The 27,458-nt window shown below is 42.3% G+C and overlaps 1 protein-coding gene across 2 annotated transcripts in view; it reads right to left on the bottom strand.

The window, feature by feature from the left end:
* SGSM1 (small G protein signaling modulator 1) overlaps nucleotides 1-23,274 on the bottom strand; it is a 270,220-nt gene extending 246,946 nt beyond the window's left edge. For both annotated transcript variants that reach the window (XM_040351471.1, XM_040351463.1), the window contains exons 1-2: nucleotides 23,164-23,274; nucleotides 23,038-23,081 (exon numbers count right to left, since the gene is read on the bottom strand). In XM_040351471.1, the coding sequence (XP_040207405.1) occupies nucleotides 23,038-23,081; nucleotides 23,164-23,179 (60 nt within the window). In that variant the 5' untranslated portion in view covers nucleotides 23,180-23,274. The remainder of the gene's footprint in view (nucleotides 1-23,037; nucleotides 23,082-23,163) is intronic.
* Nucleotides 23,275-27,458: the final 4,184 nt, after the last annotated feature.

The following is a 27,458-nucleotide window of genomic DNA, read 5'->3' on the forward strand; positions in this document are numbered from 1 at the left end:
GTGGCACCATATATACATTTTTTTAAGTATTTCTTGTCAATATTTTTATTTTTTATTTATATATATTTTATGTGGAGTGTGACACGCATCACGGATTATTTTATCACAGAAACTAAGGACTTTTTTCAATAAACATTTGTTCTGCTATTTTCATTATTGTCACGGTTTACAGTTGTATGTATTTATACTGCAATGTTGCCACTTTAAATTCATTATTGGGAAGATTATGAGTGAGATAGCGCAGCACAGTAATTTTAATTTAACTTTTTATTTTTGTTTGTTTCGTTTTACAAAAATATGTTTTGCCTGTGTCCTTTTGGGGAAATTTCCCCTTACTTCTTATCCCAGAGACACAGCAGAAAGTAAGAGGAGATCTCTTCAAAAGCGAGGGGCTACCCTTCTAGGCAGCTGTCACTAGAAAATGTTTACCTACTGGAACATTTCAGCTCTATTAATGTTCCTGTGACAACTCATACATTTTAGATATCTCATCACTTTCTGTACTAGCTTCAATGATTACCATGACCAATAGTGGGCATGACTCTCCTCAGTGTGGATACAGTTAACAATAAAACTATAATGGCATCCCAGTCTTATGCCTCGTACACACGATCGGATATCTGATGAAATCTAATCCGATGGATTTTTTCATCGGATATTCGATGAAGCCGACTTTCATCAGTCTTGCCTGCACACCATCAGTCAAAAATCAGACCGTGCCAAAACACGGTGACGTAAAACACTACAACGTGCTGAGAAAAATGAAGTTCAATGCTTCCGAGCATGCGTCGACTTGATTCTGAGCATGCGTGGATTTTTGACAGATGGACTTCCACACAGACGATCGTTTTTTTCTATCGTTTTTTTATCCATAGGAAAAATGTAAAACATGTTCTATTTTTTTTCACTGATGGAAAACAAACCGATGGTGTTCGATAAAAACAGTCTATCGGTCTGTTTTCATCAGACAAACCGATCGTGTGTACATGGCTTTAGTCTGTTGTGTTCAATATTGAGTTGTGGCCCAACCTTTGCAGCTATAACAGCTTCAACTCTTCTGGGAAGGCTGTCCACAAGGTTTAGGAGTGTGTCTATGGGAATGTTTGACCATTCTTCCAGAAGTTCATTTGTGAGGTCAAGCTCTGATGTTGGACACGAAGGCCTAGCTCACATTTTCTGCTATAATTCATCCCAAAGGTGTTCTATCAGGTTGAGGTCAGTTAATTCAGCTGTGCACATGTTACAAATGGTTAACTTATCCTTTAAAGCTGTCAACAACAACTTCTGGTCACAGGTTGATGAATGGGAGCCAGTAAAATGTGCTTTATATTATTACTAGGACAGCATCTCTGAAAACAAAATGTGGACTTTAGTTTCTGGGCCCTACTACAGGTACAAACAACAAATAATGGACACACATGTAGTATTTAACTGCTTGCCGACCAGCACACGACTATATACGTCGACAGCATGGCACGGACAGGCAGAAGGACGTAAATATACGTCCCCTTTAAGAAGCCTGCATTGTGGACACACGTGCGTGCCGCCGGGAGCTCCGTGACTCTGACCATGGGCATGCCCACAATCATGTCACAGTGAGGAAGAAGGGGGAAATGCTTATGCAAACAAGCATTTCCCCAGTCTTCCTAGTGACAGGACAGTGTACACAGCTTCATGTAATCGGAGGCTGTGATCACTGTCGTGTCACACATAGCCCATCCCCCCTACAGTTAGAACACATCCCTAGGCACACTTAACCCCTTCAGTGCCACCAAGTAGTTAACCACTTTCACTGCCAGTGTCATTTTCACAGTAATCAGTGCATTTTTATAGCACTGATCGCTGTAAAATACACAATGGTCCCAAAAATGTGTCAAAAGTGTCCGCCATAAAGTCGCAGTCATGATAAAAATTGCAGATCGCCGCCATTACTAGTAAAAAATAATAATAATAATATTAATAATAAAAATGCCATAATTCTATCTCCTATTTTGTAGATGCTATAACTTTTGCGCAAACCAATTAATATACGCTTATTGTTTTTTTTTTTAACAAAAATATGTAGAAGAATACATATCGGTCTAAACTGAGGGGAAAAAAAAATTCATATATATTTTTGGGGGATATTTATTATAGCAAAAAGTAAAAAATATTGAATTGTTTTCAAAATTGTCGCTCTATCTTTGTTTATAGCGCAAAAAATAAAAACCGCAGAGGTGGCCAAATACCACCAAAGAAAAGCTCTATTTGTGGGGAAAAAAGGATGTCAATTTTGTTTGGGAGCCACGTCGCACGACCGCGCATTTGTCAGTTAAACAACGCAGTGCCGAATCGCAAAAAGTGGCCTGGTCTTTGACCAGCAAAACGGCCCGGGGCTTAAGTGGTTAAACAAGTCAGGAGTAGTAATATTTTTGGGGGTTGTTTTTTGGTGGTGCATCATGTTAAGAAATATACAGCTAACGTATAAAGAATCATGGGCCAGATTCACATAGAATTGCGGCCGTGTAACGTAACCCGTTTACGTTACACCGCCGCAAGTTTTCAGTGTTAGTGCCCGATCCACAAAGCACTTACCTGTAAACTTGCGTCGGTGTATCGTAAACAGGTCCAACGCAAGCCCGCCCAATTCAAATGGGGCGGGTACCATTTAAATTAGGCGCGCTCCCGCGCCGGACGTACTGCGCATGCTCCGTTCGCAATTTTCCTGACGTGCTTTGCGCGAAATTACGGCGGCGCGACGTGTTTGTGAATCGCGACGTGCGTAACGTACTTACACTGGGAAAAAAAATTCAAAAGCGACGCGGGAACGACGGTCAAACTTTAACATGGTGGAGTAATTTTACACCATGTTAAAGTACCCCTAATTTTGCGACGGGAAACTATGACTTGCGCCGACGGGAAAAACCTTTGTGGATCGCCGTAACTGCTAATTTGCATACCCGACGCTGGAATAAGACGCAAACTCCACCCAGCGGCGGCCGAAGTACTGCATCCTAAGATCCGACGGTGTAAGTCAATTACACCTGTCGGATCTTAGGGCTATCTATGCGGAACTGATTCTATGAATCAGCCGCATAGATAGAACAAGAGATACGACGGTGTATCAGGAGATACGCCGTTGTATCTGTTCTGTGAATCTGGCCCCATGTTTTTTAACTATTTTACACCAGGTTTCTTTTGATAATGAAACAAAATCAGGAATTATCCATTAACATTTAAAAATGAAGGTCAATTTTGTCCAGGAAAAAAAAGGGGGGGGGGGTATAATTTACCCAGACCCAAATACACTAGGTAACTGACGATATTCCATGCCAAAGTTGCAAAAGTAGGATTTTTGTACTCACCGTGAAATACTTTTCTCTGAATTTCAATGACGGACACAGCTCCTTTATTCTTGACAGTAGGGTTTATATGCTGTCTATCAGGAGAGGACTAGGCAGACATGTTAAACAGTTAAAAACATGTAACAACAGCAAAGCTGAACAGTTCTGCTGGGGGTTGAGTCCCCATACTTGATCCTCCACAAGGATAAGGCAGTGCTACGCCTGCAGCCTTCATTTCTTCCGACAGTTGTTTTGGCTTTTCACTTAAATGAGGACATGTCGCACCCCAAAGAGGTTGCTTTGCATTCCTTGGACGTGGTTCAAGATCTGCGGGTGTATCTGTCTGCTACGGCTCCATTTTGGAGGTCAGACTCACTGTTTGTGTTGGTGACTGGTCCAAAGAAGGGCCTGTCGGTCTTGTCGGCCACCATTTCTTGGTGGATCAGACAGATCGTGATTTAGGCTTATGCCCTAAAAGGGCGGGCGCCTCCCTTTCCTGTCACGGCACATTCGACTAGGGCAATAGGTGCCTCCTGGGCCTTCCAGCATCAGGCATCTGTCTCCCAGGTGCGTAAGGCGGCGACCTGGTCGTCTGTTCACACTTTCACTAAGATGTACATGGTTGATGTGCATGCACCTGCGGATACTTGCTTTGGCCGCAAAGTTTTGCAGGCGGCCATTTAAGGTTGCAACTCCTCCGTTGAGGAGCTCTGTTTGTTTTGGGGGGGAAGTTGGTTTGCTTGCTGTGCCCACCACTCGTTTTTTTGACACTGCTTGGGGATGTCCCTACTGTCAAGAATAAAGGAGCTCCCCCCGCCCCTGTCCCCACCTACCCCTTCTTCTACTCTCTTCTTAGTTTTCTTTTTTTTCCTACTGACTTTTTCTCGTTTTTTATTTTTTTTATATATATATATATATATATATATATATATATATATACACGGTTTTGACAATGTTTAGGCATTGAGTTATGGCTCTCCCGAGAGACTTGGAATCTCTGTGACAGCCTTACCATTATATTGTAATGTCTAAGGGGCGTGGTCACACAGTTAGCATCTGAACCGACGTGATACGTCAATACGTGTGGCGCATCAAGCTTGACAAGGAATCAGGAAAGAAAGCTTCCAAACAGAGTGTTTGCAGTGCGGTGGAGTGGTGAGAATACCTTTGGCTGATCGTAGGTCCGCCGTGACCATTATTACACCAGTTGAGGATATTGAGGAGAATTGTGTTGCTGTGATTCATTGCTGAATTTTAAAGTTTGTTTGTGAGTGCAACTTTTGAAGATTTGTGCGTGGTGTTTTATTAAAACTGACCATTCGGTATTACACTATTGTGCACCTTTTTTCTTATCTTATCATCTATGTGGAGCTATTTGGATCACACTGTTGGGAACGGAAATCCTGTCTAGCCTATTGGAGAGGACTTGGTTTAAGCTTCTTTGCCAAAGCACGCGAGTGTTAGGCATATTGTTTTGGTAAGTGGCCAATTTGATGGGTGAAGGAATCACTGAACACATTGGGTGTGGTGGAAGACTCTGAATATTACAAGATCATTTATCACTTATGAACTTTTTGCTTTTCACTTTACATTTTTTTCACGGGTTCTATATATATTTTAAATTTGTTTATTTATAGCATTTCACATTCATTTTTTGAAAGATATTTTTCACATTAGTTACATTCATTTTTGTATCTATTGTTTGTGTTTACTTTTTTAAGAGGAATATACACATATTCACTTTAGCGCTGCTCTATATTGCTGACACTCAAAAGTGGGTTTAGTCACTATATTTACTTATTCAGATTGTAATGTCGGACTGGACTGGATGCAATGGGCGGTTTGCACTATTATTGTTCTTTGTCGTGGTGGGAACAATTGTTAACTCCAGACTTGACTATGCAAATGCCCTTTACCTCGGACTCCCAAAATACCAAATCACTCGGCTGCAAGTCGTTCAAAACAAGGCCGCTAGACTTGTGACTGGGAAAAAACCCTGGGAATCAATCTCACCTTCACTGAGAAGCCTTCATTGGTTGCCAGTAAAAGACAGAATCACTTTTAAGGCACTCTGTCTGACGCATAAGTGTATTCTGGGAAATGCCCCCCAATATCTATGTGAAAAACTAAAAGCCCACAACCCCAATCGCGTTCTGCGATCCACCAATCAAAATCTACTCCAGATACCAAAAGCCAGATACAAGTCCAAAGGAGAAAGAAGATTTGCGGTCCAAGGACCTAGACTATGGAACGCTTTACCAACCAGCATTTGGTTGGAGGAGAATCACTTGGCCTTTAGGAGAAAGATCAAGACTCATCTCTTTTGAGGACAAAGGAGAAAGGGACAACGAACGCGCAGAGGCGATTCAGTTCGCATGTTGCTGCGCTATATAAGTTTCTCACTCACTCACTTTCTGCAACGATTATATGGCCTGCTAAAGTGTATTAACGAATCGCCATTGCAGCCTGTTACTCTGTTTGCTCGTTATACACTATTTCTCGGGGATGATTGTACCTCCCTGTACTGACTTTGTGTTATATTTTGCTACTTGTTTCCTTTTTCTTCTCAATAAAAAACGTATTGAACAAAAAAAAAAAGAATAAAGGAGCTGTATCCGTCCATGAACGAAAGAGAAAATAGGATTTTTGTACTCACCGTAAAATCCTTTTCTCTGAAGTTCATGTACAGATACAGCACCCACCCCTCCTTTTTATGTTTGTACTGCTTTTTGACGAACTGAGCTGCTAGATGCAGAGTGAGGGGTTATAGCCAGAGGGACCGCCCCCTGGGTGGTACTGTTCAGCTTTGCTGTTGTTACATGTTTTTAACTGTTTAACCACTTAAGACCCGGACGATTATGCAGGTTAAGGACCTTGCCCCTTTTTGCGATTCGGCACTACGTCGATTTAACTGACAATTGCGCGGTCGTGCGACATGGTTTCCCAACAAAATTGGCATCCTTTTTTTCCCACTAATAGAGCTTTCTTTTGGTGGTATTTGATCACCTCTACGGTTTTTATTTTTTTGCACTATAAACAAAATTAGAGCGACAATTTTGAAAAAATTCTATATTTTTTACGTTTTGCTATAATAAATATCCCCATTTGATTACTGTGAAAATGACAATTGCAGTTTAGGAGTTAACCACTAGGGGGCGCTGAAGGGGTTAAGTGTGACCTCATACGTGTTTCTAACTGTAGGGGGGCGGGGCTGGACGTGTGACGTCAGTCATCGTCTTTCCCTATATCAGGGAACAGACGATCACTGACATTGCCACAATGAAGAACGGGGAAGGTGTATTTACACACACCTTTCCCTGTTCTTCAGCTCCTGAGACCGATCACGGGACATCGGCGGCGATCGGGTCCGCGGGTCATGCGAGTGTGGCCACGGAGCTTCGGACCGAGTCGCGAGCCCGCTCGCGACCCCGCGGCAGGGCTCTTAAAGAGGACGTACGGGTACGTGCTTGTGCCCAGCCATGCCCTTCTGCCGACGTATATCTGCGTGAAGGGGTCCTTACGTGGTTAACATGTCTGCCTAGTCCTCTCCTGATAGACAGTATATAAACCCTACTGTCAAGAATAAAGGAGCTGTGTCCGTCCATGAACGAAAGAGAAACTGCATTCGGGCATTAAGGTTTGTTCTACCTTCTACATTAGGGGATTAAACCAGCATAATATTGGGACCATTAGCAATTGACAGGCAAGCATATTCACATCCTATCATAAATCCCACAAATGAGTACATCTGCTTACTGTCAAGTTTTAAATTTGTAAAAACATATTGCGTCTTTCCAATTTAAGGATGGTAGTCAAGGCAACGAGAAGTCTGTCTTTTCACACTAGAATTTTACCAAAGGAGCAGCGTACAAAAGGATATGTCTTCCTGGCACTCACTGAGCAGCTCATGTAATTGTTCTCTGATTCAAACACTGAATCTACAAGCACAGCATATTTAATGTTCTGTAAAATGTCTAGCTGCTTTAGTAATGTGTTTTCTCAGTGCAAGCATCTAAACACAGAAAATGTAATTACGATCTCTCTTCAAACAGAAATAAATCGGTTCTTTTTCAGTGATCTTGCATAATAAATACAAGGTTGTGACCAGGTAGCTATGCAGGCCAGTTCAGCTGCTGATTTAATAAAGATCATGGGGACATACAGGTTTGAAACTGTCCAATAAAAAAACTATGCGCATGGCGGGCGGAGAGAAACACTTTGCTTATAGCAGAACATCATACCCTAAAAAGCTGAACCTTCCCACAGCCTACCATAGATCTATGCACAGATTTTCATTGCATTAAACCTGTGAGTTTGTGCTCATAAACGTCTATAGTCATAGTCCGCTCTTTTCAGGGACGGTCACTAGGCTGTTACTAATCACAAAAAGGTGTACCCAGCTCCATGTCTCACATGATGTAGCAATGCTGCACTTGTACATAAAAAAAAAGGAAAAAGACGTCAAATGAAAATCAAGACACATGATATCATGCAGGGGTGAGTTTTAAAGCACAGCATCCAATTGGGTGAAATATTTTAGTATATGAACCCCACTTTTGACGTAAGTACGCTAATGCTTTGTTTGTCAGTTGGACAGCCTACTACTATTATTCTTTTTACAAGAGAATGAACCAGACTGAGTAAACAGACAGTAATCTGTGGTTGCATGGCATTCAATGACCACACTTTAAGCCTAGATTAACCAACCGTGCTCTGTTATTGTTACAATAAATGGCAAGTCATTAGCCATGTTGACAGCTAAGCTAGGGGTAGACATACAGTATACAGCTATATGGTGCAGCTGTTCTTTACAGTCAGCAACTGTGGATATCATCTCTGCCTTAGCAAATCTATCATTTTTATGCAGTATATCACTGTTCTCACAGATGTCCAAACAATAGCCGCACATATTACCAGTCAACACACGCTTACATATATATGTGCGTTTGTGTCTTATAAGCAAACAGCCTCATCCCATACCTTATAGGAGGTGCTCTCTATGCTTCAGTTTCAGGTATTTATAGTATTATAGTAATGCAATCCTGGTGGCAGTAAAGGAAAGGGTAACTCTCAACTGAACTAAAAATATCTCAATTCAGGTGACTTAAAAGAATAGTTAATAAAAAATTAAAAAAAATTACAATGTAATTTCCTGTGATAAAAAAAAAAAAAAAATGTTCTATATATTAAACTCCTAGGCAATTTGTCATTACAAGGAGGGGTCCACAGTTAACATTATATATATTGTTTTTTTACACTGCTTGGGAGATTGCAGACCCACTGAACATTAATAATGTCAGAGCCCTTAAAGCCAATATAATAATTACATAAAATATTAATTTGCCTCAGATCATAAGACCTTGATGCGGTATAGTGAGGTGCCTTTTCCAACACACATCTGACTTCCCGGCTACTAATTTCATAGAAGAAAATTACTAATGCAGGTAATGTGGGGGAAACAGATGCAAAGCCCAAGGACACGTCAAATATTTCAATATCTGTTTAAGTGCGGGTGCTCTTCCATGCATAGTTGTGAATATTACTATTAGCTTTTTCATATGTTGCCTTGTATACATATTACATCTTTTGCCTAGGGTAGAGGTGTAAAATTGCCCATACTTCAGGAATAAAAAAGGTGAAGCTGCACCGAGAGTGTTTGTATCCATCTTCTCTATGCTTCTCTGGCACCATGATCTGCAACTTCAGCCAGGAGAAAAACCCAGTACTACTGGGTATGAAATACAGGTGATAAACCCCATGCCATCCACAAATCAGAGCTTGGTGCCTGAATGGACTATCACTAATCCTAAACATAGTCACATGCTAGGGTTGTCTAGATTATGCATATTTTGAGGGTTATTCATGAAGGTGTCACAGACACCCTTTGGAAATCTGTTGGGACACTTCCTTGTGTGATATCGTTTGCTGCAAGGTTCAAGGTCAGTTATTTATAAAAGTATTAAATCAAGAGACAACCAGGCAATCAGAATTTTAAAACAAAGTTAGAGATGGGCACCCTTGTCTTTCTGGGTGTAGGCCGTGTACACACGGGCAAACATGTACGATGAAACCGGTCCGCCGGACCGTTTTCACCGTACATGTCTGCCCGGGCATTTCTGTACGATGGCTGTACTAACCATCGTACAGAAATCCGCGCGTAAACAATACGCGGGGCGTGTCCGTGGTGTCGCCGCGACAATGACGCGGCGACGTGGGCGGGCCTGCCAGTTAAATGCTTCCATTCGACGCATGCGAGGGATGGCGGGCGCTCGGACATGTACGGTAGGTCTGTACAGACGACCGAACATGTCCGAGCGGGCAGGATTCCAGCGGACTGTTTTAAAACAAGTCCAGGAATATTTGTCCGCTGGGAAAAGGCCCGGCGGGCAAATGTTTGCTGGAATCCTGCACGCTCGGGCCTACACACGACCGAACATGTCTGCTGAAACTGGCCCGCAGACCAGTTTCAGCAGACATGTTTGGTCGTGTGTACGGGGCCGTAGAGGTTTACTTTGGGGGTATCTGTATTGACAGAAATGTTTAAGCTGCAATTGCTTATTAAGGTTTATACACCTACATGGTCAGTCACTGTCCCAGCACAATCAATACAATCATGTGAGCGTCAGGTATCCAGGCTAGTGACTCACTAGTTCACATAGCACAGCTCAGGATGACAGCCCTATGGCATGAACCTTTAAAAACAAGTCATCATATTTCTGAACTGGCAGTATACATTTAAGCAGTAACTTTAAAATACTGATTGCAAATTGTATTATATATATATTTTTCAAATGAATTCATAAATAATAGGGAAATCAGGCGAAGATGGAACGACTTATTCTCCATTTTGTTAAACCAGTGTACCAAGTGTAACCAACTGACTAAATACTAATGGATCCAGATTAAGAGTTATGTAAGCAGAATACAGAACACGTGTACTACATTAGAACGTACATGTAGATATTGGTACTTTAAAGTAAACTCGCCATATCCACCACAGTAGATAAACAAATGCTGGCCATACATGGCTATGTTGGCACCACCAGCATCGACACACTTTAATCCAAAATACAAAAGGTTAAAAATACTCAGCCAAAACGGTGACTACAGCCAATCAGATGTCAGAAAAAAAAAATCAAAAACAGAATCACAGAGTTGGAAAAAGGATCACTCCCTTGTGTCAGTATTTTGTTAAACCATCTTTTGCTTTAATTAAAGCCTTTGGTCTGTTGTGATATGTCTCTACGAACTTTGCACATCTAGACTTTGCCCACTATTCTTTGCAAAATTGCGGGACTGCTCAAGTTCGGTTCTCAGGCTAGACCATGCAAGAAAATTCACCTTGTTCTCCTTAAACCACTGTGTGGCCATTTTTGCTGTGTGCTTTGGGTCATTGTCATGTTGGAAGGTAAACCTTCCCACTGACAACTTTCTGGCAGAAGGCAGCAGATTTTCCTCAAGAATTTGATGATATTTTGCCCTATCCATTTTTCCTTCTATCCTAACAAGTGCTCCAGCCCCTGCTCCAGAGAAACACCCCTAAAACAGCATATTTCCACTTCCATGCTTTACTGTAGGAATGGTATTATTTTGATGGCGAGTTGTATTGGATTTCCGCCAGACATATCATTTGATGTTGAGGCCAAATTAAATGTTAGTCTCATCTGACCATAACACCTTTTTCCATGTGGCCTCAGAATCTTTAAGGTGCGTTTTGGCAAAGATCCGCCATGACGGCATGTGGCCTTTTCTTGTGGAGTAGCTTTTTTCTTGCAACCCTTCCATACAAGCCACATTTGTGGAGAATTTGTGATATTGTTGTCACATACACACAATGACCACTCTTTGTCATAAATTCCTGCAACTGCTTCAGAGTTGCTGTAGGACTCTTGGTAGCCTCTCTGACTAGTTTCCTCCTGGGTCGTTCATCCAGTTTAGAGCAACATTCTGATCCAGGGAGGGTCCTTGTTATACCAAAATGACCTTCCATTTCTTAATAATAGACTTTACTGTGCTTCTGGGCATTGATAAAGCCTTTGATTTTTTTTGCATCCATCTCCTGTCCACAACTTTATCCTGGAGATATTTTGACAGTGCATTGACACCCATATATAATGGTTTGCTTCAGTTGCACTACCAGGGACCGAAATGCTCCAGGAAAGCTATTTTCATGCTGAGCTAATCAACGTGACCACATCTGAAAGTCAAATGGCTTTGTGTGAAGGTGATTATCTACACTGGATTAGGTTTAAGTCATTTTTAGGAGGGGGGGGTCCTGTTTCCAACTCTGTGATCCTGTTTTTGAATTTTTGTTTATTTTTTTCTGACATGTTGGAGTTATATCTTTCACGTAGATGTTATAAGTTGCATTACTAGTAAATACAGCTGGATAAAACAAAAACTGTGCCGGTCTTGATTTCAGGCTGAAAAGCAACAAAATGTGATTTTTAAAAAGGGGGGCGATTCTTTTCTATACACACTGTATATATTGGAAAATGTATCAATCCTGATGTACTGACAGCCCATCTCATTTCTTGAGGCCCTAAAATTCCAGGCTAGTACAAATATCCCCCAAATAACCCCTTTTTGGAAAGTAGACAGTCCAAGGTCTTTAGTAAGAGGCTGTGTGTTTGAAGCTGAGATTTTTGTCAAAGCTTTTTGGACAAAGATTTTCGTCAAAACTTTGTAAATTGGTCTGTGCCTTACGGTTCGTTCACCCTAGTGATTGGGGGGGCAGTAAAACCCCTCGGCTAAGCCGCAGTTTTACCATGTCCTAACCAATCCCCCTTTAGCTGCAGAGGCAGGGGCCAGGGGTATACACATGCTGCAGCCACAATGCTTTGATTCGTGGCCTTGGCAGGACTTATAGGTCCTTACTTATTATTAGGGGCTTGCTAGTAATTGTATTTTTCTAAAAATAAATAAATATAAAAGGCAATCCCTGATGATCTTTGATCTCTTCCATGTTGTTCAGATAGATCTTCACTTCTCAAAAGGATGCCTTCCCCTGCTGTAGTAGCATCAGCTACATAAAGTATGCAGTGCTGTGTTCCACTCAAGTATGTGTATCTTACCCATTTGTGGATGGAACAAATCAAGTCAGCTTGAATACTTCCAAGCCATTCAAAAGCCGCCTTGTACTTTTACCAATGAATACAAAGCTTCCTCTGATTGGCTGAGGTGGGGATTGTGACTTCACCTACCTACTACTATAGCTCAACCAATCAGAGGAAGCCTTGTATTGATTGATAAAAATACAAGGCTTCTTCTTAATGGCTGAGAAGCATTCAGGCCGATTTGATTTTGTTGCATGAGCTTTCAAAACATTGCCCTTTCTACTGCAGAACACAGCATCGCTTACTGTATGTAGGTGATGCTACTACAGTAAGATACAGCGCTCCCAACAGTCACATGGCATACTAATGGAAATAGTTTGTTTGGGCCAACTTGGCTCAATGAACTAATAAAGTGATAGGTAACATAGAATTCAGCTTTAAACAAGTGGTCGTAAGCCCTTGCATATACCCAGTGCAGTGAATGAATGAATGAATGAAAAACTTATAAAGCGCGGCGCATGCGAACTGAATCGCTTCTGAGAGACTGCATCCTCCTATTTAAGTTGTTTCTGTTTATCTGCAGCACTCTCTCCTCTACAGCCTCCTAAAGCACACATTTTGCACAGCATTTCTGAACTTCAGAGGGCAATGGACAAGAATTTGATGGCACACACTGCACAGCATAGAGCACAGAGCTAAGTGTAATTTGAGCACTGGGTGGTTAAAGGAAAGGAAATTGCATAATGTATGGCTCAATTGAACAGTGGGGCAAATAAAAACGTTGTCATTTACCAGTTGAGCAACCAGGGGGTGGGGACTGTTCCACGGTGAGAGGGCAGTACCTAAAGCAGATCTTACAGCAAAATAGGTCCACTTATTTATTAAACCTCTGCATTGCTATGAAAAAAAAAAAAATATGCATTTCACTTTCAAAACATGCGGAGGAAAAAACTACAAAATATGCTTACCTTACAAATAAGCTTCCACCTGTAAGGTGAGATTGACATCATAGACTTTTAAAGTGAGGAACACTGAGGGAGTTATTTACTAAAGGCAAATCCACTTTGCACTACAAGTGCACTTGAAAGTGTACTGAAAGTGCACTTGGAAGTGCAGTCGCTGTAGATCCGAGGGGGACATGCAAGGAAATTTAAAAACAGCATTTTAGCTTGCACATGATTGGATGATAAAATCAGCAGAGCTTCCCTCATTTCAGATCTACCCCTCAGATTTAAAGCGACTGCACTTGCAGTGCACTTGTAGTGCAAAGTGGATTTGCCTTTCGTAAATAACCCCCTGAGGATCCCAAAGTTTCAAATAGTGTATGAGCATCTTCTAACAATATTTCAGATCCTCAGCATTTCCAGGTTCAAAATGGAAGGCATCTGACATCACCTTCACTTACTGTAGGCACCATAGAGGAAGCTCAGAAACACATTAAAGTATATTTTTTAGGTTTCCTCCTCTTTTTTATGTGGAATGTGGTATCTCTCGATGATGGGATGGGGCAAAGGTGGTATAACAAGAAAGTTGACCTTTTATTTTAAAGTAAAGTCTACTATTTCACTCACAAAGAAGTCAAGGTCCTATGTTCAGGATTTGTATCAAGGTCAGGGATCCAGGATCTTCCACAAGCACAAGGAATGGATTTAAAGAAATAATAGAGAAGAAGATGTAAATACAAATACACGCTGGTGGACTTCACATTATTAAATAGAACCCGTCACCAACTTAAACAAATGGAAGGTAATTTTAAATACTCTCTTGCCGTGTTTTTCCATTTTACCACTTCAGGAAGAATCAATTCCCTAACACAACGCATAGCCCTCTCCCAATCTGGGTGTGTTAAACTGTCAAACGGTGGGAGGAAAAAGGAAATGAAGGGGAGTACTATGGGGCCATTGTTATAACATCCAAAAGGTGGCACCCAGCAGGAGTCAAGCATTTTGGATATCTACACAAGGCAGGCTATACGTGTAAATAACATGCTTAAAATAAGTTAAAGGCATATCCCACCTTTAAAAAAATAAAATAAAATAATAAATGCACCTATATTGAAAAAAAAGGAACACATTTGCATGTATTATTATTTTTTAACTTGAGTGTACTAGCATTGCAACTGCAATCAGGGTATCACAGGTGCAATAGACAGGCTCCTACAGACTATTCCTCCAGCCCCAAATCTGTACCAAACAATGGCATTTCAGTTATGGAGCTGGAGGAAGTATCAATGGATGAGGAGTGTGGTGACATCACCTCACTGAAAACTACTGCGGTGACAGATTGGACTAGTGCAGTGTTTCTCAATTCCAATCCTCAGGCCCCCCCCAACAGGTCAGGTTTTCAGGATTTCCATTATTTTGCACAGGTGATTTGATCAGTTTCACTGCCTTAGTAATCACCACAGCCTTTTCATCTGAGGGAAATCCTGAAAACCTGACCTGTTGGGGGGGCCTGAGGACTGGAATTGAGAAACACTGCACTAGTGTGACAGATCCACTGACACGGCTGTGTGGGCGGAGACACACTGAATTAAAAATTAAACAGGAATCTGCAAGGAGAAACAGTGTGTGATACGGGTAAGTGGAGAAAAGTGGGGGAATTTCAGGGGTCGAGGAATGGCTGTAATGTGAAACATGCTGTGAAGGGTGGACTTAGCTCTTGAAGTCTGGGAGGGAAACAAAAATTCTCCCTTGCAGGGGGAACTTTCCCCACACTGAAAGGTTTTTAAGTATATGTGAACTTTCACCTTGTAAAACAACTTATTCAGTTTAAAATCAATAAGTGATCACATAATCTTTGTTCTTAGCTGCATAAAGGAAAAAAGAGGTGGGGGTGGAGAAACAGCAACACACTGATCTTCCCAATAAATGGTTGTGCAGGGAGGCATCTCAGCACAAGTCTATTAATTGGAGGACAGGCAGGCTGTTCTACCAGCACAGTTCTAATACTGAACACACTGAGAAAAATATGCCCTCATGCCTAGGGTTGCCACCTCATCCCTTTAAAAAGGAACACATATTAATTACACAGGTTCTGTGGCTAATTAAGGAGGTAATTAGACTCATTTGGTGCCTTTCCTGCATTAAATTAACCTCAGAACCTGTGTAATTCATATGTGTTCCTTTTTAAAGGGATGAGGTGGCAACTCTACTCATGCCTAGCGTGGTCAGTTTGAAAAAAGAAAGTAGGGAGGACTGGCAGGATCACCAGGTATTTCATACAAAGGAAGCAATAGAAAAGAAAACAGGATATTTTTTAACAAAAGTGCATGGTACAACAGGCACATATCACGAATATGTAATGCTGTGGTAAAAAAAATTAAATGCATTTTTATATAGAGGGTACCAGAAAAAGCACTTTTTTTTTAGCCGATACTTGGTGCCTTTCTGGCTGTACAACCAGTGGCGGACGCTTTTCTTCCCTATGCTCTGGTAGTCATTTGCCCTCTGATATCATCAATTACAGTACATAGCCCAAAGCCTTGCATAGGATGTGAGGACATGTACGTGAAAATTAGAGAGTGCAGGCTGCCAGGGAAGCGGAGGATCACTTAGCCAACACTGCTTTTTCTGGAACCCTAGACATTAACAAGCATTTAAAGGCCAACTCTGGGAAAAATTTAAAACCCATCCTTGCAGTGTGGCTCCCCTGCGCTGCAAGGGTTAATAGCTAATTTAGTCCAAGGGTAGAGAATTAAGCAGCAAATACTTACCTTATTCCTCGCTCTAGCAGACTCTTTCTAGCACTACAACCCCTGTAAGCTGTGACTGGCTCATGTCACATGCCGGCCTTCTCAGCGTACCATACAGGGTTAAAGTGAGAATAGAAGAAATGGCCACACACCACTGTAGATCAAAAATCTTTTTTATTTGGACATCCATACCAAGTAATGACTAAGCGCACGTGAAGTGTGTGAAACACGTCTACCCAGCATTTTTGTTCTTGTAGTATTGGGATGTCCAAATAAAAAGGATTTTTGATCTACAGTGGGGTGCGGCCATTTCTTCTATTCTCATTGTGTGCAGAGGCGAGCCCCTACTGGATCATTAGGCTTCCTGGTCTCACCTGGAGCGGCAGGTTTTCTTGTTCCATTGCAGGGTTCAAGTGACACTAAACTGGTTCAAACAAAAATGAATAAATTCTATGTATTTTAAACTAAAAAAAGTAACTTCTGTTGCTCTCAGGCTTCTCTGAAGTCCTATTTTTTGGCTGTTGTGATCCAAATTCCTGTTAGAGGGTGGCTATGTTCATTCTCTGTGATCCCACTGTATGTGAGAATGTAGCCACCTTCTCTTGGTCACTCCCAAGATAGACTAGGGGCTATGGAATGTGTAGTAGTAAGAAACGTGCTTATCTCGTTCCAAAACAATGGAAGATGGGGGGGGGGGGGATTGCTCACAAAGGACATTAAACAGAGGCAGAAAATTGATTACAGGGCCATTAAGTAGTGAATGCGTATAGATTATTTTTGTACTTCTTTCATTCAACGTGTTGAAGAAAAAAACTGACCCGATTCTCCCATCCATACACCTGATGTGGAGGGTGAAATCACTCCTGCTAAGCTATTGTGTTGATGGTGGGCAGAAATCCCCGCTATCAGAATACACTGATCAGCGCTGATTGAGAGGGGGAGTGGATATTATTAGAGCTGCAACTAACGATTATTTTCATAATCGATTAGTTGGCCGATTATTGTTTCAATTAATCGGTTAATAACCTTAGAAAAAAGAATTTTGCGGCAATTTGCATTTTTTATTTTTTTTTGGGCAGATTAAAAAACACAAATTGCCGCAAAAATGCATTACATGCTTTTTCTGTAGCTTCTCCATTGAAGTTTATTGAACCAAAAAAACAAAATAGCACCGTTTTGCGTTAAAAAAAAAAAAGTCCTTGCCCTTTCCAAATACACAGCAGTTAAAAAAATCATGCATGTGAACGTGTCCCATAGGAAACCATGTAAATGAACTGTAGTGTGTTTCTGCAAAAAAAAACAGAAAACACAGAGGTGTGACCCAGGATGAGATGTTTAGTAACATAATGAGGTTAAAAAAACTAACATTAGTACAAAAAGAGCAAATAATCTCTACTGTAAGGGGTTCATTTTTTACTGTGTGACAGTGAAAGTAATATTTACAGTAGCGATTTGCTCTTTTTGTACTATAAAGGACAATTTTTTTATTTTTTTAACCCCATTATGTTACTGCCCGATTAATCGATTATGAAAATGGTAATCGATTAATTTCATAACGAATAATCGATTAGTTGTTTCAGCCCTAGATATTATATTCTAACAGGCTAGTTGTACAAAAGTTGATCGGTAGACTGACTCCTGTACAGCCATCCTGACCATACAAGGATTGAAATTCTGCTGCTTCTTGCTGAACTGTCTGAATTTTGATTTATGTATGGCTGGCTTAAAAAAAGTTGTAAAGAAAAAAAATATTTCACCTTAATGCAATCTATGCATTAAGGTGAAAAAACATTGATTGCTGCCGGCCCCCCCCCAAGCCCCCGTTATACTTACCTGACCCCATGAAAGTCCTGCGCGGTCCTGAGATCCTCTTCGCCGCTCAGCCTGGCCGCTGATTGGCTAGAGCGGATGGATTGAGAGCAGCGCAGCCATTGGCTGGCGCTGCTGTCAATCACATCCAGTGATGTGGCGTGCCGAGGGGCGGGGCGGAGTGATACAGCGAGCAGCTATGGCCGCTCGCTGTATCACAGGAGCGTGCCCACAATTACTGACCACCATGCGAGCGTTTTTGCATGACTGTGGTGAGTAATTGCGGGGAGGACAGAGACAGCCGCGAGGGACCCCAGAAGACGTGGATCGGGGCCACTCTGTGCAAAACGAACTGCACAGTTAAAATAACATGTTTGTTATTTTGTTATTTGTTATTTTAAATGAAAAAAAAATTTCCTTTACTAACGCTTTAAGGAATATTGTTTATGTCACTTTAATGTACGTGATGGCTGCTGGCCACAGATTGGAGCTTTGCATGGAGGAAGAGAGCCGGCTGGAGTAGGGGGTGCAAGGCAAGTGAACTCCCCCAGACCCAATTAGCAATTAATCCTTGCTTAAGGGGGAGCGAAAGCCCTGATGTACTGATGGCCTCTCATTTCTTGAGACCCGAAAACACCGGGACAGTACAAATATCCCCAAAATGACCCCTTTTTGGAAAGTAGACAGTCCAAGGTACAGTGCCTTGCAAAAGTATTCACCCCCTTGGCATTTTTCGTGTTTTGTTGCCTCACAACCTGGACGTGACATGGATTGTTTAGGGATTTGCATAATTTAATTTACAGAACATGCCCACAACTTTGAAGATGTTTTTTTTTTTTATTGTGAAGCAAACAACAAATAGGACAAAATAACAGAAAAAGTCAATGTGCATAACTATTCACCCCCCTAAAGTCAATACTTTGTAGAGCCACCTTTTGCGGCTATCACAGCTCCAAGTCGCTTTGTATAAGTCTATACGAGCTTGCCACATTTTACCACTGGGATTTTCTCCCATTCCTCCTCGCAAAACTGCTCCAGCTCCTTCAAGTTGGATGGTTTGCTCTTGTGAACAGCAATCTTTAAGTCTAACCACATATTTTCTATTGGATTGAGGTCTGGGCTTTGACTAGGCCATTCCAACACATTTACATGTTTCCCCTTAAACCACTCAAGTGTTGCTTTAGCAGTGTATTTGGGGTCATTGTCCTGCTGGAAGTTGAACCTCCATCCTAGCCTCAAATCACACACACAGTGGTACATGGTTTTGCTCAAGAATATCCCTGTATTTAGCACCATCCATCTTTCCCTCAACTCTGACCAGTTTCCCAGTCCCGACTGCTGAAAAACATCCCCACAGAATGATGTTGCCACCACCATGTTTCACTGTGGGGATGGTGTTCTTTGGGTGATGTGATATGTTGGGTTTGTGCCAGATATAGGATTTTCTTTGATGGCCAAAAAGTGAAATTTTAGTCTCATCAGACCAGAGCACCTTCCTCCATACATTTTTGGAGTCTCCCACATGCCTTTACACAAACTTAAAACGTGCCATTTTGTTGCTGAAAGTAATAGCTTTCTTCTGGCCACTCTACCATAAAGCCCAACTCCATAGAGCGTGAGGCTTATTGTCATCCTATGTACAGATACTCCATTCTCTGCTGTGGAACTCTGCAGCTCCTCCGGGGTTACCTTAGGTCTCTGTGCTACCTCTCTGATTAATGCCCTCCTTGCCCAGTCCGTGTGTTTTGGTGTCCGACCATCTCTTGGCAGGTTTGCTGTTGTGCCAGGTTCTTTCCATTTGGCTATGATAGATTTGATGGTGCTCCTAGGGATCATCCAAAATTTGGATATTTTTTTTTTTAGAACCTAACCCTGACTTGTACTTCTCAACAACATGTTTGGAGAGTTCCTTGGTCTTCGTGGCAGTGTTTGGTAGGTGGTGCCTCTTTCTTACATGTTGCAGTCTCTGGGGCCTTTCAAAAAGGTGTGTAAATGTAACGACAAATTATGTGACACTTAGATTGCACACAAGTGGACATCATTTCACTAATTATGAGACTTCTAAATGTAATTGGTTGCACCAGAGCTTTTTATGCGCTTCATAACAAAGCGGGTGAATACATACGCACATGAAAAATTATCATTTTTTTTATTTCTGAAAAATAGTTTTATGTATATATTTTTCTTCACCAACTTAGACTATTGTGTTCTGATCCATCACATATAATTCAGATTAAAAAAACATTGAACTAAAGTCTGTAATATAACAAAATAGGTAAAAAGCCAAGGGGGTGAATACTTTTGCAAGGCACTGTATTTAGTAAGAGGCATGGCCAGTTAGTTTCAGTTTTCATTTTTTGTCATAATTTTTGGGAAAATTAAGAAAAATATATTTACGGTTACCAGTGCAGTACAGCATCATCATATAACTAGTGTGGCTGTGATTTGGAACACTGCCTGATAACACAATGTTTAAAAAAAAAAAAAAGAATTCGATTTTTTTTTCAAAATATTTTTTTCTTTTTTATTACTTTTTTTTTGTTGTTTTTTTTTGTTTACATACTGTGACCAGAGCCATACAGTGTTCCAAGAGTAACATTGTATTACTCTGGTGAGGTGATCAGGATTTTTTTTTTTTACACATTATGATTGCTTATAACAGTGTTAATCACAGTTATAAGCAATGAAATTCAATCATTCAGTGTGTAATGCTGTGATTGGCCAAACACATGGTACAGATGGACTGTGATTGGCCTTGTCTGTACACTGTGATCACAGTGACCAATCACAGAAATCAAAATAATAGTACACAATGGGTGTTATTTACTAAAACTGGAGTGCAACATTTTTTGGAACTCTGCATAGAAACCAATCAACGTTTGGGTTTTATTGAACAAGCTGAAGTTAGAAGCGGATTGGCTACCATGCACAGTTGCACCTGATTTTAAATGCACCAGGTTTAGTAAATATACCTCACTGAATGGAAGCCATCTATTAAAGTGGATGTAAACCCTCACATATACCTAGTGAAGTGAATAGCCTCAGATTATACACAGAGATAAAACAAATCCTCCTACATAAGTTTTACTTGTATATCTGCTGTATTCCCCTTTGTACACCCTTTGAAAATCTTTATTTCTCTTTCAGCACTTACACCGTGTGAGAGATGATTGGAGGAAAGGGACCCCCCCTCCACATAGGCAGAGGAAAGAAGGAACATGCAGAGCTGTAGTCTGAATACACTAGCTCACTGCTGATCTTCCTCTAAACACCTTCCCCAACACAAATTTTGAGCTACTGTTAAGTCATGTGTTGGAGAACTTGTCAGAAGTTATTCAGGTTGTAACAGAAGAACAAAGCACCAGAGAGAAACGACACTTAGAGCTTTGGAGAGAGATAAGTAAACGGTACAGATATATGTGCTTAGATCAAATTTCATGAATGGGGTTTACAACCACGTTAACCACAATATAGGGCACTTTAACCCCCTTCCTGCTCATGCCAATTTGTTTCAGCGATGTCGCACTTTGATTGACAATTGCGCAGTCATGTGACAATGTACCCATTTTTTTCACACAAATAGAGCTTTCTTTTGGTGGTATTTGATCACCACTGGCTTGTTAATTTTTTGCACTACAAATAAAAAAAGACCGAAAATGTTGTAAGTAAGTATTCTCCTTCACTGACAGCCAATGATGAGCCGGCACTGATATGCAGCACTGATGAGGCGGTACTAATATGCAGCACTGATGGGCAGCACAGATAGATGGCACTGACTGGCATTACAAATTGGCACTGATTGGCTTCCTTTATGGGCACAGGTGGGCACTGATTGGCATCACATATGAGTACAGGTGGGCATCACTGGTGGGGCATTGATGGGTATCACTGGCAGGCACTGGTGTGTCTACACTTCTAATCAATGCACTAATCATCTCCCTGTCAGGAGAGTCGCTGATTGGCTCTACTCTACCCAAGCCTTGTTAGAGCGAATGGAGGAAAGTCGATTAACGACACTTCCTGGTTACCATGTGATCAGCTGTGATTGGACATAGCTGATCACATGGTAAAGAGCCTACGTCAGAGGCTCTTTACCTAGATCAGAGACGTGGTTGTGTCGGATCGACACACAGCACCACCGATCGCCTTACTGCACACCCCCGGGGGCGCGCATGAGCGGCTTATCCTGCTAGACGTCATATGATGCCCAGTCAGGATTACAGAACCATCCCTTGGCTGTCATTCTGCATGCGGCGGGTGGGAAGTGGTTAAGTGCTGCGCAAACTGTTGGTGCTATATAAATCCAGTAAAATATATAAATCCGGTATAATATTGTGTACAATTGTCATAGACAATTGTGATTGGTCAAAGTGATCACATGGTACCAGCAGCAGCCCGATACCTACACCTGTCATCCGCTGGATCTGGTGGAGGCACGGTCCTAGAAGGACGTCACGTGACCTCCACTCAGGATGGGAGAGCTCCCGCTCGGCTGTCATTTTACAATAGGCTGGGTGAGAAGCGATTAAATGAATAGTATGGGAAGATTGTTGCAGAAATGTACGGTCAGGCTCTCGTCACTATAGGGGCTCATTCGCACCACAACGGATGCGCGTTTCTTTTTTGTTATGTGGTGGTGCACATTTTAGATGCTTTCCTTTGTTTGCATTGCATTTATGCACATTTGTGCGCATTTGAATACGTTTTATTGTGCGAAAAAAAGCAGTGCGCGCCATACTTTTTTTTTCCGATGCTGGACAAATGCAACGTGTTTGCTGGTGTGAACTGAATTCATTAAGGAAGCATTATTTTTTGGTTGGAAATATGCTTACAGACGCACCTGGTGTAAATACATTAGGAAATACAATGTTTATGGAATATTAATAAAGGTTGTATAGGATTTCTAGCAATCAGGTAATAAACGTCAGCGCTCTCCCTTGGAATAGTCACTGTGACACTGCTAACCTTCCCATGGATTGGCATAGCAACCTAATAGAGATCTATATGAAGCAACCCTAGGACAAGGCTGCTCCTCCAGTGCCCACCCTCTGCCAGCTGTGTCCATGGAACACACCCTCCTTCCAGGCACCACAGCCCGTCCATGCACACCACCTAATGAGGGGAGGAGAAAGGAAGGAAGAAAAGGGTCACCTACCTCCTTCTTCACCGTCTTCAGGAGCCTCTGCCTGGTCTCTGCCTCTGTGGAAGACATGACACGTTTTATTACAGCCATTGGAAGGGGATACACGGAGAAGGTAGTGCTGGGGAGGGGGAAGCTCACCTGTGCCCGTTGCCATGTTTGCAGTTTCTCGCCTCCTGTCCTCTGCAGACTCGGCGGCTCTGGTAAAGCACAGCTGCTCCGGCGGGTGCACGCGGCTTCGTCCAATCAGGCACCCCCGGCTTCCCTGTGGACGTGCACGCGCCTTGCTGTTTCCTCACTACATGGGCTCTGGTTTCCTCTATGACAGCCCAAGGATATGGCAAAGCTTTCATCTAATATTTATTTTATTGGGCTATGGAAGGCACAGTTCTATAACATTTAAGCAAATAATAATAATAATTGTGAGCTTGTCTAATATGTGTAGGCTGATAAAAGCAGGTGGAAAATGATGAGAAGGTGATAATACTGGAAACTCTCCATAGAGGTCATATTCCTGGATTGAAAGATGAGGATGCTTTATGGCCCGTACACACAACCAGAAGCGAAGCAATCATACGGTAATATGACAGTTTTCGAGAGCATCACATACTAGCACATTATAAAATACTTACCTTAGAACCAAGCCCCTGCAGCAGCGCCCAGTCCCAGCAGAGGGGGTTGACATGTCCCCCCGGGATTTCTTCCGGGTTCGCTGGATTGCAGTATATTTAAAAATTAAATTGTTAACCCCCCCCCCCCCCCATGCCAAATAAAAAAAAAAAATCCATACCAGCCCCTTATCCAAGCATGGGGCCTGGCAGGTTAGGAAAGGGAGGGCACAAGTGAGTGCCCCCTCCTGAACAGACCGCATGCCCTCAACGTGGGGGGGTGGGTGCTTTGATGGGGACAAGGGTCTCTTCCTGACAATCCTTGCTCGGTGGTTGTCGGGAGCCTGCGGGTGGGGGGCTTATCGGAATCTGGAAGCCCCCTTTAACAAGGGGGCACCCTGATCCCACACACCCCCTATGTAAATGTGTATCGGGCAGGGCTGGACTGGGACAGAAATTTGGCCCTGGACTTCATCCACACTGGCCCACTTTGACAGGTCTCTCCCATGGTGGCCGGACAACTCCTGCACCCCGCCGGCCACCTAAGCCCCCTCTCCACCTTCACTAGCCACTAGCCATTCTACTTTATTAGAGTAGAACGGCTGGTACTGGTACTCTTATAGGCAGTACCAGTGGGGAAGCTAGACATTATTTCACCCGGGCCAAAGAATCAGTTCGGTGCCCCCCTTATGGGACAAGATTAGGCAGAAGTGAGAAACTCCCAGGCCATAGCTGTTGAGTCAGCTGTCTGTCCCCTCCCCCATGCTCCTCTGTCATCCCCCATGCTCCTCTGTCGTCCCCCTGCTCCTCTGGTCCTCCCCCTGCTTCTTTGTTCCCCCCAGGTGAGCGATGCGGGGAGGGAGAGACAGAGGAGCAGAGGGGGGGGCAGCAGTCCGCTGTCACTGAAGCCAGCCCACTGAGCCATCGGCTCACCGGGAAACTCCCTGTAGTCCCAATGGCCAGTCCATCCCTGGTATCGGGTACATTGTAACCCTACCCATTCACCAAAAAAAGTAGTGTAGTGTGACAAAAGACAGTTTTTGACAAGTTCTTTATTAAAAATGTCTTCTTGCCCACTTCTTCTTCCTCTTCTGCTTCTTCTTTCTCCTGTCTTCCTTGTCTGGTGTTCTTCTTCCTCCGCCGCCGCTCCCGCCGACAACTCTTGTCCGATGCTGCATCCCGCTGATCTATCCTCGCCGATGTCAAGCATTTCTTAGATAACTATGGGGCGTGGTCTTCGGATGACAGGAAGAAGCACATACCCCCCATGTTTAGGGCATGCAATTTGGTATGGTTTAGGAGGGGGGGGGGCACTCGCTCATCCCCTCCTTTTCCTGACCCGCCGGGCTGCATGCTCGGATAAAGGCCTGGTATGGATTTTGGGGGGACCCCATGCCACTTTTAATTTTTTTTAGCCAGCAATTTTTTTTCACATTCAGCTGTCAACGGGGAAGCCCGCTGACAGCTGATGACTCATCGGCTGTTGAGGATGCGGCAGCTGGCTTACCAGCCACCTCCCTAACAACCAGCTATATACTGTACAATGTAAAGAAAATACGCAAATTGCAGCAAAATCGTGGGAAAAAGGCGTGTCTAAAAATGTGGCAAGCACCGCAAAAAGCACTGCAGAAACTCTCAAGCTCAAAAGCAATATGCATAGATGTGATTCAAGCCTTATTGTTATAGGCTTGCCTGTAGGTAAAAATCACAAAGTAGGGCATACAACTGCTTAAAGTAAAGAATTCAGGTTTGACAATAAAATACATATATGATTGCAGTGTACACAGGATCAATAAATGGAATACATATTTAAATAATGAACAGTATAATTCAAATGTCACAGATAATAAATAAATAAATAAAAATATCGTATAAACTCAGAAATAAGTTAGAGGAATTAGAAAGGGCATTTTACTGGACCAGATTGTACGATTTTTGTTTAATCAGTGCATTTGTTGTTCAAAATAACAATATAAATACACTGCAACACATTGCTCTTCATTTGCGATATGATACTAGCATGCAAAAAAATTGGATGATCATTCGTCCGATAATCTCATCGTGTGTACCAGGCATTAGGCAGGGCTATGACACATGTGCATACAATACACTGCATTAAAGCAGTATTAAACCCAAAACCAAAAATGTTATAAAGTGCAGCTTACCAATCATTTCTTTTCTTTTTTTAGTTTTTTTTCCCTTTGTTTTGTAACCCACCTCCTATATTAGAGCATCTCCAGGCACAATATAGAGACAACCTTTGGACAGCAGCATTGTTAATCAGGGGAGTCAGGAGTTTTAGATGTACTAGATGTACTAAATACACCAACGCATTAAAGCCAAATTCCAGCTAACACCTTATATGCAGTTACAACAGTTTCTGTATGTGGATGATGGCACTGTAATTTTTTTTATTAAAATAAAAAAACAAAGTAACTTCTTTCTTAATTAATATACAGCTGTCACATGAACCAGGTCTTTCCCAGCCTGTCTGCAGGGAAATAGTGACAGGAGGAGCTTCTAATACTCTGTTACTGGTCATATGTTCAAAATAAAATAAAAAAACAGCCTTTGGGAGTAGAAATAAAAAAAAAAATATATTAATAAACTGTTTTAAATTGTCATACAAATATATATTTAAAATCAAATCTTTATTATTTCTTTGGCACTAACATGGTGTGGGCAGATTTCTGCCAATCACAGGCTGTGTCATGCCCCTCCAGCCTGTGTCTTAGAATGAAAAGGGAGGTAAAGCCTCCATCAATCAAGATGTAAAAACCCACACCATTGTGTTTAGCCGGTCAGTGGACATGGATGAGGAGGGAGTCATTTACCATTGTGTATATAACAACAAAACCCGGGGAATGCCCATGGAAAAACTAAGCCTACTTGCCGACCAGCTGGCAGAACAACCAATTAACCTGTCTAACAGTATGCGTTAAAAACAGGGGTTTTGTCCGCACGCATTTGCAAACGCATGCGTGAGCCACAGAGCCGCGCCAAAGCACCCTGTAATCTGTGGTCCTAACACTAAACAATGAGGCCCAAATTCTCGTAGGAGATACGGCGGTGTATCTCCAGATACGCCGTCGTATCTCTGAGTCTGAGCCGTCGTATCTTGGCGCCTGATTCAAAGAATCAGATACGCCAGAATTTGTATAAGAAACGACCAGCGTAAGTCTCCTACGCCGTCGTATCTTAACTGCATATTTACGCTGGCCGCTAGGGGCGTGTACGCTGATTTACGCCTAGAAATATGTAAATCAGCTAGATACGCCAATTCACGAACGTACGCCCGGCCGACGCAGTACAGATACGCCGTTTACGCTAGGCTTTTCCCGGCGTAAAGTTACCCCTGCTATATGAGGCGTAGATAAGGCGTAGCAATGTTAAGTATGGACGTCGGAACAGCGTTGAATTTTTCACGTTTTACGTCGTTTGCGTAAGTCGTTCGCGAATAGGGCTGTGCGTCATTTACGTTCACGTCGAAAGCATTGGCTTCTTGCAGGTTAATTTGGAGCATGCGCACTGGGATACTTTCACGGACGGCGCATGCGCCGTTCGTAAAAAGCGTTATTTATGTGGGGTCACATTAAATTTACATAACACACGCCCACATCTTCCAGATTTGAATTAGGCGGGCTTACGCCGGCCTATTTACGCTACGCCGCCGCAACTTTGGTTTGAGAATACTGCACTTGCCTGACAAAGTTGCGGAGGCGTAACGTAAGTAGGATACGTTAAGCCCGCACAAAGATGCACGCTTCTATGTAAATCCGGGCCTGAGTGTCCCCACAATGGAGGCACATGCATTCTGATGGATAGATA

This window comes from Rana temporaria, chromosome 1 (assembly GCF_905171775.1).
Source record: "Rana temporaria chromosome 1, aRanTem1.1, whole genome shotgun sequence".
Taxonomy (NCBI): Eukaryota; Metazoa; Chordata; class Amphibia; order Anura; family Ranidae; genus Rana; species Rana temporaria.